At 42.0% G+C, this 13973-nt stretch overlaps 1 protein-coding gene across 1 annotated transcript in view; it reads right to left on the bottom strand.

Annotated features, from left to right (window-relative positions):
- The window catches only part of plxna1b (plexin A1b), a gene marked incomplete at its 5' end in the record, with an annotated part of 155234 nt that overhangs the window by 123822 nt on the left and 17439 nt on the right, over nt 1-13973 (bottom strand). The window contains one exon of the mRNA XM_079242272.1: nt 13393-13575. Within this exon, the coding sequence (XP_079098398.1) occupies nt 13393-13575 (183 nt within the window). The remainder of the gene's footprint in view (nt 1-13392; nt 13576-13973) is intronic.

The following is a 13973-nucleotide window of genomic DNA, read 5'->3' as shown; positions in this document are numbered from 1 at the left end:
CCTCTCAGATCATGCACACAGACCCCTAAAACATGCTCAAACAAAGGTTAAAGTCAGACAGTCCTGTGTTATTTCAGGGCCAGCAGTTTTCTGCTACTGACCCATAAACACGCAGCACAAGACTCTTACGGCTGATAACACATGGCTGGGGTTCCCTGGGCTGAAGCCTGGAGCTAACTGAGATCTCCATACAGGCTGGGGTTTCTTAGCCTTAAGCTCATTTCCTCTTAGAAGTCAAATAAATCTAACGGTCACAGAAGGATATGCAGCTTCTTTAAGTAAAGTCTGGGGAAGTAAACCATGGAACATTTAAATCAGGCTTTGCCAATAAAAACAATGACCGTCATTGTAACATAATGTGTCCTTAGAAACAGCACATCTACGAGGTCTTAGTGTGACGCATGTCTGCTTGTTTTTGTGTTTCTTTCCTGTTTTCTTCATTGTATACGCCTGTGTACTTGCCTCATTAATGAATGCATGTGTTTAATAATGTGCATGTATGTGTGTTTGTGTGCAGTCTCTCTCTGCGGACGCCGTTTGCGGTGCTTTAATTAGCCTAATCCACCAGTAACACATGGATGGAAGAGAAGGAGATGAAGAGGGGCGTGAGGATGGCTGAAGTGTGGGAGGAGGCGGGGAAGGAAGGGTAGACAGAGGGGAATCTCTCTCTCTCTCTCTCTTCCTACCATTTGTTACTCCCCCCTTCCACAAACACACCATGAACACGCCTCCATCTTGGCTCTTGACAGTGTCAGTAGCTGGCCAAAGCGCTGTAAAACCCACAGGGAGGCGGAAACGTCTTTGAAATGGCCACATGGGTAGTTGGTGGCCAGCGAAACCTTTTCCAGGGAGAGTGTATTCAAACTGCAGCCGACCTAAACGGCTAATTTAATAGAAAGCTAACAGTTAAATTGTTGTTAGTCAATTTAAAGTTAAATTCTCGAATGAATGTTTTAGTGATGATACAGTTGGGAGTGCAATTCAGCGACCCAAAGGCCAGCACAGGTTTTGTAAGAATGGACAGAAGCATGGAAGAGAGGTGCAGAAAAGGTATTTATTGGGGGAAAATGGGTGGGGAGGGAGACTGGGAGTGAAAATGAAGAACAGGCGATGGAGAGAAAGAAAGAAGACATAAAAACAAATGCAAGCTTTGGGAATAAATGCAATCAGCTCAGTCAGTCGGCTAATGACTAACCCCATGGAGGGGGAGGGAATAAAAGCGTACCGATGGTGTGAGTAAATCTAGGAAAGAAAAAACAACAGGAACTGACTGAAAGAAAGAAGAAGTAAAGGAAGAACAAGAGACAAACAGAGGGAGGAGAGATAGATGCAAACTAATGGATCAGTTTAAAACACTTAAAACAAGCAGATAATATTTTACCAAGCAGAGAAAAAACTGGTGAGTAGTGAAAACAGATGTGCAGATGAAAATGATACAACCGTCTTCTGCACTCAGATATCCGATGTAGATGGAAACCATGAAGTCAAAAGGTTAGCTTTATCAATCTGTGCTACATTTTTGCTAGCAGCGCTATAGTCAAAAACAAAAGGTCTTCATCCTGCTAATTTTCTTAATTAACACCAAATCTAAAGTCCTTAATTGGAGCCAAATCGCTGCAATTCACAAACAAATGAGCCAAAGAAAGTGAAATAAGTTCACTTCAGTCCAATGTTCTGCTGAAAGACAAGCCAGGGGGTGCAAGATAGGCACTGTGGGGAGGTTGGCTGCATTTTAATTTGTTATCGCAGACTGTTGTGCTAACAGGATTAGCCACAGGCCGAGTGCTACGAGGCTAGCAGTGGTCAGGAGGTGAATGTGCTTGGGGTAAGTTAGCAAGTCAGCTAATACTGTGACAAGACTTCAGGGTAAAACTGTGCACTCTGGAAGACAGAGGATTGGGGGGGGGGGTAATTAGTCTGACAGCGGGAGATGCTGTGCGAAGATGAGCACAAAGCATTGTTGCATTTCTTGTTTTGGAATTTATCTTAATACTGTTTCTGTGTGCGTCTTTCAGAGAGATGCACAATTCAAACCAAACGCTCACATTTTAACGAGCGCCACTTAAAAGTATCTGCAAACACACTTCAAGGAAAGACGTGCAGGTGTGAGCACATTTCTTTCTGTACACATAAACCATAATCATCTTAACGTCTCTAAATCAGAGGAACTAATCAAAAACAATCTATTAAGAATCTATTAGCTTGGTAATGTGTAATCTGATAAGCCTGCTGCAGCTGCTTCCCATAGGAGAGTCTGAGAGCCTCCGTGTTTGAACTGCGGCGTCGTCTGCGTTCTTCACAGCAGATTAGCTCATTTGATAGGAGCTCACATATTCACACTCATCATTTGATGGAATGGAGATGAAGAAGTTTCTCACATCCAGCTTTGTAATGAGATTCGAGGGGAAACATCAAAGTGACGCGTCTTGTTTCATTTTACGGTTTATGTCTACGTGTGTTTTTCCTTCTTTAAAAAGTTGATGACTCCTTGCAGTTAACAGGTTAACAGGTTAAGTGGTCTTAACATAAGGTGGTTAGGGAGCTTTTGGAGATGGTCTCCTCCAAACCAAAGCTTATAGTGAGCTCTGCAGGGTCTAACTGCACGGAAATGTGTGTGCATGTGCGAGACATATCTCACACGGGGGCTTGCATACACAAATGTGAGAATGTGTGAAAGCTAATCTATGCCTGCTGTGTCCATCATGATGACAAACCCTCTGGACAATGATGCCCCGGTGTTTGTATACACAACATTAATGCACTCATTTTGACTTGTTAGTTTGATATATGGCATCCTCTCTTCTCTCTTTATGTTTGATTGTGCGTCTTTTGAAAAATGGGGGCGCCCACTGAGCCCTGGCACTCGGCCATCCACCTCGTGTGCTCTTGGCTGTATCGTTGGTGAAGACAGAGACAAACCAGGACAACACATTCTCCTCCCAACATTAAAGTTCTTTATCTAAAGGCTAAAATACGCCGACTGTTTTATAAAACCTTTAAAAAAAAACAAAACCATTAAAATCCACGCGTTTTAAAATGCCGACACCTTAATGGTGAACATTAAAATGTAATAAAGATATTATTACAGATCTGTTTATGAAATACACGTCTTTTACGATAAAAAGCTGCAGAATTGTAATCTAAAGAAAAGCATGCAGCATTGTACATACATACGATATGAAAAACTGGAATACTTTGATGTTCTTTCCGGAGATGCCTAATAGAGATGACCTAGAAACAGGCTGGCCTCGTCCTCACTTGGATCATGTGAGCGTCCCAGCTTGCATCCAGACTCCTCTAATCTTCCCTTAAAAAATGGATTCAAGCGTGGTACATTTATTATTCATCTCCCTTGCTCTTTTTCAACTGTCTCCCTTTCTCCCGGCTTTCTTTCCCACTCTGATCTCCTTCTCACTTTGGCTCATTAACCCCTGGTAGCAGTGAATTAGGAGGGGAACGACGAGGTACTGAACGAGCGCTGTGCACTGCAGTCACACGCTGTTGGACCGAGCTAAAGTGCATTAGCACTGAGATTATCAAGGACTGAACTGTTCTCATCTGTGGTATTAGCTAACGCGGGAGCTCACTGTAACTTATCCTGCTTTTTAAAGGTGATTAGCTTTGAAAATTTATTGCAGCGTTGGTTATATTACTGCATAATAGTTGGCGGTGAGATTAAAAGATATACATTAAGATTAACAAAAAGGACCATCGCCTCATATCACCCCTTAGTGTCAGCATTGCTTGTTAGAAAGGTGGGAAATATGGGTTATGATGGCAGATGGGGCTTTGTAGGACAAAGGTGCAGAGTTAGCTTAGACACAGCTTTAATGAGACTGTGTGGGTGGATTCCCGAACAAGAGTGTGAAGAAATGTGATGGCATAAAATCTTCTAAGGAGCCCCCTCATTACTGTCTACCCTCACAACTTAAGTGCTACTATCCATGTCTTAAAATGTGAATGAATGAATGTGTGTGTGTAATGCTACAACGCTTGCTTTTTTTTTACAACTTTTTGTGCATGTGTGTGCGTGCTCTTCTCTTTAATGGAAGAAAATGAGAGAAAAATAGCGATGACTACATCTCAACACACAGAAAAGCTCAAGTATTATCAGGGAGAGGAATCTTTGATCACAGAAAGAGACAGAAGGGGAGCGGAAAGAGAAGATGTGAGGAGCACATGAAACAGAAAAAGAGGGAAAACAGAGGCAGAGGAGCAAAGAGAAGAAGCGCTAGATGATTCCTTTTTACTAATTCATACAACTGTGGTTGTGCAGCAGCCATTTTAGTTACAGTGAGACGGCTGGGTGCATTCTGGGGCGTTGTTGGAACTTACATCTAACACTATGTCACCGCTAACATCCTGAGCTAAAACAAAGATGACAGCATCAAAGCCCTAAAGTGACACGTGCACTGGATTTACACTGTGTGAAATTCTGCAAAGACATCCTCGAGGCTTGACCGCGTCTCCGCGGATAAACGAGAGAGCGTGCATTCACATGGAGACGTTGTGCGTCGCTCAAGGTTGAATATAGCCACATGTGAGGATGTGCTGGCAGATGGGAGGAAGACTCAGGCTGGCAATGATGAGAGATAATTGATATGCACATGCTTCAGTGGGACGCACATATGCATGCACATATGGAGATGCATTCATTCTATAGATGAATAATATATCAATTTACTTCAACTACATTAATATTTGTGTTACAGCACAATATGAAGTGAGGAAATGTGCTCCCCTGGCTGTCTTTCACACGACAACAGCTACTAAAACTACTTCAAGGTAGGAAAGTGAGCTGAGTAAAGCTTTGCTAGTAGAATGCATAAAAGTTAGGAGTGTCCAAGGCTGAAGAAGTTTAGACGTAGACAGAATCAGCAGTCCTGGAATTTCCTTAAAGATGAACATTTTATTTTACAAAAGTTGTCCATCATACAGTTTCAAAGATCAGGGGGCAATCAGTCACCCGTTTCACATCCTTTTCCTCACTCTCTCTCCTCGCGAGCTCCCAAAACTGATTACTTATACACCCCATTAGACACACAACTGATTTGATTTAGTTTAAACCATTTCCCCATATCACTGTTCCCAGCAACCTTATTCTACACCGACATTAATAAACAAACCAAATTCCTAAACAAACAAAAATACACAAAGGAATACCAGTTATAATACATGATTTCAAATAAGCCCACACTTAAAGAAACTACGGAAGAGGAAATACTCCACTTGATTTCTCCCAATCAACTAATCTAGGAAGTCACGCACACCTGCAATGAGGACGTGCTGGGTTGGTCATTCCCCAACACCGATCCTGCAAAATGGCAACACAATGCAAACGCTAACAACCCGGGATAGTAAGTGCAGCATGGTTGCCTGGCAACAGAAATAACAGAATAAAGTTAAAAGGACAAATATGAGAAAAGGTAAATGTTAGGGACAAGTGGTGAACAATCACAGTCTCACCCACTAACCATCACAGCTAACAGCTGAACGAACAGGGAGACTTATCAGCAAATTCTACTTGTGTTTAATGTTTTTTTTTTCTGGTACAAAATCTTCTTACATCAGTTTTTAGACACTTCACAGTTCAGCCCCACCAGCTTTTTAAAAAAAAAAATTAGCATTATTAAAAGGATAAGAACCCGTCGTGTCGCACTTTTTGTTAAAGTTGTGTCTAAAATATCCACTTGTTCACTATATAATCCACTATTCATCACAGCAGACATCTTGTAGTGCTATTTGAATTCTACACTAAGTTTTATACTTTATATAGTGTCCTACTTAATCATCTGAAGGCATGCTGAACGTAGTGTAAAGAAGCTGTACGCTCCATAAATCAACTGGGAACACATTGCATTGCAGTCTGCATCTGTGCTGCTGCTTACACAACGTGTTAGGATGCGGCATTTTGCAGCTTCCAGCTTTACTTTTCTTAGTTTTAAAGTGCTTGGAGAACATAACGCCCTGCAAGCTTCTCAAACAAGCAAGAGCTCATCTCTGTTTCTGTCTGAGCTGCATAGTCTGCGTTGTAACTATGGACTTACTGCTGCATTAAGAAAAAGAAAACACTTACCTGACTTTGCTGGACTGATCTGTGTTAAAATAAAAATGTGAAGTTTCGTAAAAAAAAAGCAAAAAAAAAAAAAAAAGCACAGCAATTACTGGATCAATTACAGCCCAAATATAATGTAAATAAAGTTATATTATCATGGATTATGTGTTATTAAGTTTTATGTCGGCAGTCATGCAGTCTTTTACAATATTTGCCTATCCAGCTACAGCAGCATGAGGACGTCCAAGCACTCAAATGTGGTGCAGATGTTCCAGTATTAGTTTACACGACAGAGATAATTGCAAATATCCGGGGCATAATTGTGTAACAGCGTCAGATCCAAGAAGTGTTGCAATGTATTGACAGCTGTCTGCTCCTAACTCACAGAGTCTTTACGCAGCAAACGAAACAGAGCTAAAGCTACGCATAAAAACCTTTCTGTAAAACGGCCGTCTTGTCACTGAGTGTTGGGTTTTAAAACAATGATATAAACTTTTAATAGTGTTAAATACTGTATTTAATTCTTTTACTTATATTGCTTGATTCACAATTAAACGCTGATGAGAACTTCTCCAACCCCGTCATCACACAGTTCAGCTGCTGCAGCTTCCACTATAAAAACACAAAGAAAGGCCAAACAGTGTCCACATAACTATCATAAGCCAGCTGATTGGTTGATCTGATTTCATGCTAAGACAAGGTTCTGTGCAGGCGGGATGGAGAAGAAAGCGCAGCAGAAAAATGACACATTTTGCTGTTAATTTGGGAACATCCTGCTCAGACCGGATGACTGATGGCACTCCGGAAAAGAATTAAATGAAGTGGAAAAACTGTGTTTAATGCAAAGTATGAATTATCTTGACTGAAAGCTTTGGTGTTAACCTCAACGGCACGTACTGAAGCGGATCTCTTCCATCATTTTCTATTCTCACAACATTTTCATCCTCTGTGTGTGTGTGTGTGTGTGTGTGTATGTGTGTGTGTGTGTGTGTATGTGTGTGTTTGCATGACCCCATGCAGTTGTGTGAACTACTGACACCAAGCGCCTGCACAAAGCCAGTCTCTGTACTCATGTCCGGCCAAAAAACTCGTGGCTCGGGCGACTGAGCCAAACGATGACACACACACACACACACACACACACACACACACACACACACACACACACACACACACACACACACACACACACACACACACACACACACACACACACACACACACACACACACACACACAATCAGGAACAAAGTCTGTAGTTGGTGTGTTCTCATTACCAAAAGACATTATAAATAGACAACCCTTCACAGAGCAGCGCTGGTGTGTATCAGTTAGTTCACACAAACCCATGTGGGTGGAATGGTCCTGTCAACAAAGGGGAAGTGGTAACGGACATTTAAATGCAAACCACAAGCACACGCCTGCACACACAAACACAAACACACGGGGGAGTTTGACAGGGCAGCATTATGCACCCGAAGAATAAGAATCATCAGTCAATTAGGGCATGACATGGTCTCTTAATGGTGACACCGGCATTCCCAGTGGACGACATCGGGTGACTTCACACAGCAACATACACACACAAACGACAAACTGTCGCTTGTTATTAACCTCCAGAAAAGCACATAACCTCCACAATAACCAGTCTGACAAAAATTCACAGGAAATATTACCAGCGCCACAGTAATTCATGCATTTCTATCAATTTACAGCCTCTCAGTGTTAATAAAAGTCATGCATGGGTTCAGACTGACTGCATTTACTTTATTTCTTTAGGGCAAAATCTGATTAATAAAAGAAGAAGAATTGCCTTTGCTGGTTCAGAGTGATAAATGAACATTTTTAACACTCGTAGACTCTACATCTGACACTCAAACCCACCAGGAGCTTCACGAGGCCTGCTGCGTGTGCAGCGGTACAACACATCCGATTCCATCTGGCACTTAACGTTTAGATGTTAGGATGCCGTCATCCTCTCGTTCTCTGTGATAACTCAGCTGATAGAGGTGTGTGTTCCTGCACAGCAGAACTGATGCTAAACGCTTAATGGAAACCCCTTCACTGGGCCTGGGGGTCAATCGTGTTATCTTTGACATTCACCAGTCGCTCTGCTGCTCTCAACATGAAGCGTTTCACTCGTTCATTATGTGCAATTTATAAAAGTTAGAACGGATCCTTTCTTTGTCTCCGATTAAAATTCGCCGTCTTTTTGTATCCTAGCAGCCTGTTCCTGCTGTCGTCGGGGTCTGTGGGTCGGCCTCATTGATGCGCTGATGAATGAGAGTTGGGCAGCACCTTTGCATCCAGCCACCTGAGCCTGGCACAGCCACAATGGACACACAGTGGGCACTGGGGGCTCCGACCACCTGGCACTCGGACTGCATACACTTAACAGATGGCTCACGTTGCCCCCTGATGGAGGACGCAGCTGAGGAATCTTCACTCGTGTCTGTGTGTAATCGTGTGCACGGTGTTCAAAAGGGGGAAGAGAAAAAAAAGCATCTACATTTACGTATTGGATTATCGACTGCCTTCCCATCTCCTGCTTGCATCTCCTCAGACCTCCTACTGAGGCTTTGTATTTGTGTGCAAGCGCGTGCAACGTGGCGAATACCCTTTTATCGGAATTGCTCAACAATGCCTGAAAAAACTGAAGCTTGATTTTGTGTGCACCTGATTCCCTGGTAAAAATGTCTTCTACTCAGGCAGGTATGAGATTTACAGTGTGCACATGGTAAATGTACTAATATCATTCACGGATACAGCCATCATGCAGTGACGGGTACATCAGAGGCAACTTCAGGGCTCAGTATCTTGCTTAAGTGTACTAGATCGGTACACTTGAGCTCACCGCTCTTCTTCTCAAACCACAGCCAATCTGCTGAAAGATAAACACTGACAGGCGGTGACGAATGATTAGCAGAAGATCATAAAGCAGTTAAAGGGGAGCAGAAGCTTTTAATCCTAAATGTTAAGTGCGGCACAGCAACGTCCTTGACCACAGCAGCATCCAGATGACCGCCAGGATTGGTTAATCACAACCGCAGACATCACCTTTCCTCATCACTTCCTTCTGTCCACCTCCTGTTGCTTTCTGCTCTATCTGCTTCATCTTTCCATCTCTCTTCCTGTATCTCCTCTATCTGAGTCCCATTAAACCACTGCTCATTAGTAAAAGCTTCCCCTGTGAGTGTGTGCACGAGAGGGAGTGTGTGTGTGTGTGTGTGTGTGTGTGTGTGTGTGTGTGTGTGTGTGTGTGGCAAAGCAGAGCACAAAGGGACTTCATTAGTGCTTGCTTTTTAACATGTTTATGCCACTGTCTTGTTGCTCTGGACAACCTTGAACATCATCGGCAGTTAAAAACAAGCTGAAAGGAGACGAAGCAGGACATCAAAGCGCTTCAGGTTTTTCCGAATGACGAAGAAGGAAATGTTTCAAGGGGGAAAGTTGTTTTAAAGTCTTGTTGGTACTATTGCAAAAGCCTTTATTTCTCCCTCACTTCATGTGTTTTAAAATGCATGAAAAGAGATAGAAACAGATAAAAACCTTCCAGAGTTTTACTGTAGGATACCTGTCGGCCTGTAGAGTAGGCAGGAATCAAAAACACTTCCTATGTGACATGATTTCTTTTATTTGAAGCATTCACGAACAACCAGAACGCGACTCTGTAAGAACAGATCAGGAAGTCAGGTTGAAACTACCCTTCATCTCATGACGTCTGTGGACCAGTTGTAGAAATCGTCCCAAAGGCACTGATTCCCATGGCAACCGTTGTGTTTCGGAAGAAGTCGTGCATGTGCAGCATTGAATCTCTCATTGTTTGGCAATAAGCAGTGTCTTTTCCAAGTTGTTCTGTGTTGAAAAATGATCTTTTAAAAAATAACACAGAACACAGCTGATTGGTGGCAGTGGCTCAGGGGGTGGAGCCACCAGTCTTCTGACCTGACGGTCTGCGGTTCGAGTATTACTCCCACTACGCTGAGAAGAGCACCAGGCATAAATGTGATGGTCGGCTGTGGCGACCTCATCAGAGGGCCGAAGGGGAAAGCTGCTTACTCCCCTACTGATTTTATTTGGAGCTTTCTGCAGCGAACATAAAGACATTAAACGTATGGGATACTTTTGAAGGCTGGGCGTGGAGGAAACCACCAGACTCTTTCCAAGATGAGGGGGGAGGAAGGCAAGAGCCTTAAGGAAAACGGAGAGATGCCCACCTCTCCGTCCAGCACAGACATAAACAGCTCTGACAGTTTAGAAACAACTCAGAATAAGCTCAACGTAGTTTTGAAGACCGCATACTGCTGCGGATCTATTTTCTGACCCAGATCGCAGTCGTGACTGGTTCTGAATGAGCTGCTCTCCCATCTTCCAGGTACCGCCACTGGATCTTTCAGTGGCATTAAGTACCTGTCAGTTTCACTCCATTAAAATGCAAGATTATTGTTACAGGATCCAGTGAACCAGCATGTTCATCCATCCTTCCAACATACTGTCTCTGTACAGCCTTAAGGCGACCACATAAAAAGAAACCATTTCATATGAATGCTTTCTTGTTGCAGGTCTGCTGTCATAACCAAAAACATGCTTGGACACAAGCAAAGCACCAACACAACCCTGAAACACTGACCAAACACATTATCACACTAATATTCCACTTTCCCCCCCTTTTCATTTTAACCTAATGTGCCTCTTTAAAATGCCTCCAAATCTTAGTGTGTGTGTGTGTGTGTGTGTGTGTGTGTGTGTGTGTGTGTGTGTGTGTGTGTGTGTGTGCCTGCATATCAAGTTTTATAGATTGGACCAGATTTTTTTATTTATTATTTCTTGGTTATCTGCAGCAGCCAAAAGAACTGCAGGCTCTTTGGCTCTGTTGTTCACAAACAAACACACACACAACAACAGCACTGCAGAACAAACGACAGTAGCGATGCTCTCCCAGGTGAGGTTGCACACACATATACCTCAACCAGAGTGCACAACAGTGCAGAAGAAAACACATGTGAGAGCAGCTGAATAAATAAAGGAGCTGTTGCCAAGCTAAGTGAATGTGTGTCGCGCTGACAAATGCACAGCACTGAATCTTAGTCGACGTTGTATTGTTTGTCGTCTCTTGCTTTCACATAAACATGAATATACACATGCACACACAAACCCATGCCATCGCAGGAGCACACATTATTATACATACTGTGAGTGACAAACACGCAAACACTGCGTGCATACACAAACACACATTGAAAGCGCACAGTCACACAGGCTGATTATACATTCATAATATTGAATGGATGACAGGTCTTGAGCAGTGAGGAGAGAAATGGGCTGAATTCTAATAAGCTAGCATTTACCCTGAGAGCTCTGGCCTCCATAGACTGGATACACACACAAAGTAACAAATATGCGGGCTTAAAAACCCAAACAACACAAGAAGAATCATAATGATGCCATATTGAATGTGTAACCAACAAACAATCCCAGAAAGTAAACTTGCAGTTAACTTATGCAGTCCTTTTCTTCTTCTTTACAAAAACAGGACAAAGCTGCATAAGTATGAAAAATTCCTCCCTAAGGAGAGAAAACTGCTCACAAAAAATTACTTTTACAAAAGATTCTGACTTAAAACTCTTTCATGGGAAAGAAAAAGATGTGTTAAGACTCCATCAGCTCCCTCATTCCTCTCTGCTCCATCCATACATGTGAACTGACAGAGGTGCACAGCTGCTGCTGCTAGTCACAGCTGCTGGACTGACTGAGGGCGAGCTGCATGCCACGTCGGGGTGCAGAAGGCACCTGGCAACAAGGGAGAAACCACAGACGGCTTTTACAGACATCAAACACCTCATACGGATGTAAAATATCCACGTTAATCCACTCGGATTAGTCTGCAAATATATATTTCAGTGATTATTGACTGTCAGACTTATCAATCTGACTTCCCAAAGAAAAAAACCTCCTTATTTCCATGTTTTTTGTTTCAGAAAGCATACCAACTCTTCAATAATTAAGTAAATAATACTTGAAACACGTAAAGACGTCCGATATTATCTGCATACCTATGTTATCAGCATTAAAATGTAATATCGGAAATATTGGTGTTGGTTTTTACTTTTTTTAATGACTGTTTTTAAAACATGTATATATTTTATTTCAAACTCTCCAGCTACGTCTGCGACTCAAAATGACAAAATATAAGAGATATGTAATGTTTTCCAGATATTGTTGTTTGTGGCACAACTCGCTTCAAAGATTTTGGTATTAGAAATGAAGAGTTGGACAAAATCAGGATGTCAAATATTGGTAAGAAAAGCTAATATTAAATATCCCTAGCACCATGGTGATAAAAACTTATTTTACAAATATGCTGACAAATAAAACCAACATTAACAGAAGCTTTATTGTAATATTAGCTACGGTAAAATGTCAGCGGATTCCGACAAGAGAAAGTTGTCCACTGTGTGCAGTTCATTGTTGTGTGGTCAGAGAGGGACACATGCAGGGCTGTTCTCTTGTGAAAGCAGTAGCTATGATTTGTCCAAAAATATACTTTATTTAGAGCTTTTTGGTTTAAATCCCAAATGCAGGGAGAGGAGATGAAGGTAGCTGGTAACAAGAGAGGAGGCATATAAACGTAGGCAAACACAGGGTGGGGAATCAGATCGAAAAAGTCAAATATCGGGACTTTTTTGCTTCATAATTTCAAAATTAATATTTTTGTTTTTAAAGAATTCTTTTCTTTTTCAAATAAATAAAAATAATGATAATTTTTTTGTCATTTTTATTGTTTTTATTGATCTTTTTACTTGTTTTCTTGGGCATTCTAACAGCAAAATGACGGTTTGGCTACTGTGTTGTTTTTGCCTAATTGAAATTAAGAAATACGACGAGCAAAAAAAAAAAGTTTTGTGCATTTTTTTTGTTGTTTTTCGTCGCTACAAAAAAACAGCAGCATCAAAGAATCGCAAGAGTTGCCGTTAAAATCGAATCGGCACCCTATTCCGAATCTAATCGAATCAGGATGATTGCGTATCATTACAACCCGAATACACAGTCGTGTCATCTTATATCTCGGAAGGAATATTAATTAAAAAGTGCAGGACTGGTGACTTTTCCAGGGTGTCGCCTGTCTCACGCCTGCTGGGAGCAACTCCAGCCTTCATGTGACCCTGAATTAGAATAAGCAGTACAAAAAGTGTATTGATGGATAACATCCAACCCAAACAGCTGCAACACTTCAAAAACAACAACAAACAGAAGATTTTTTATTCTGTTCATATAAACAAAAGGAAAAATGCCACACAGACACTTAACAGCCAGAATAAAAACATAAACATCCCTACCTTCTTCAGTTTTCCATTGCGCGTGCCGACAAACGCCACAGTGTTGCCACGGTAGTCGTACGCCGCCACCGAAGTCATGCCATCCTCCTTGTCTATGAAGAGGGGGGTGCCCTCAATGGTGCTGGTTCCCCCCAAAGGCTGGTTGAAGTCCTGGCCACAGAAGTTGTCATCTATCTGCAGCGGCTGGAGGAAGAAGAGAAGGCAACAATGAGCTGCAGGAAATGTCTTTTCGGTGGATTTTCTGCAGAAATGTGAAGGTTGGGGGATATTTACAGTCACTGTTTTTATCTCCCATGAGCTCTGAAGTGTTTATTGTGCATAAAGATGTTTACACATTAGCTGCGTTTTTAAATTTAAAAGTACAAAGAGAGTGTAGTGATAAAAAACAAAAAACAGAAAAGATGCCGTTTTTTCCCTGATCAGCCAGAAGACCCTTAAACGCCACAATGTAGGTTTGATTTAGTGGGAAAATGTTCACGTCATCAACAGGATCACTGCAGAACTATACAATGTCCTTCTCATTATGTTCCGACACCTCACAAAAAGAAAGAAAGCCAATGAGACACAACAAAAGTGGGCTT

Source organism: Telmatherina bonti (genome assembly GCF_933228915.1).
Source record: "Telmatherina bonti genome assembly, chromosome: 6".
Lineage (NCBI taxonomy): Eukaryota > Metazoa > Chordata > Actinopteri > Atheriniformes > Telmatherinidae > Telmatherina > Telmatherina bonti.
This window is presented reverse-complemented; position numbering and strand designations above follow the sequence as displayed.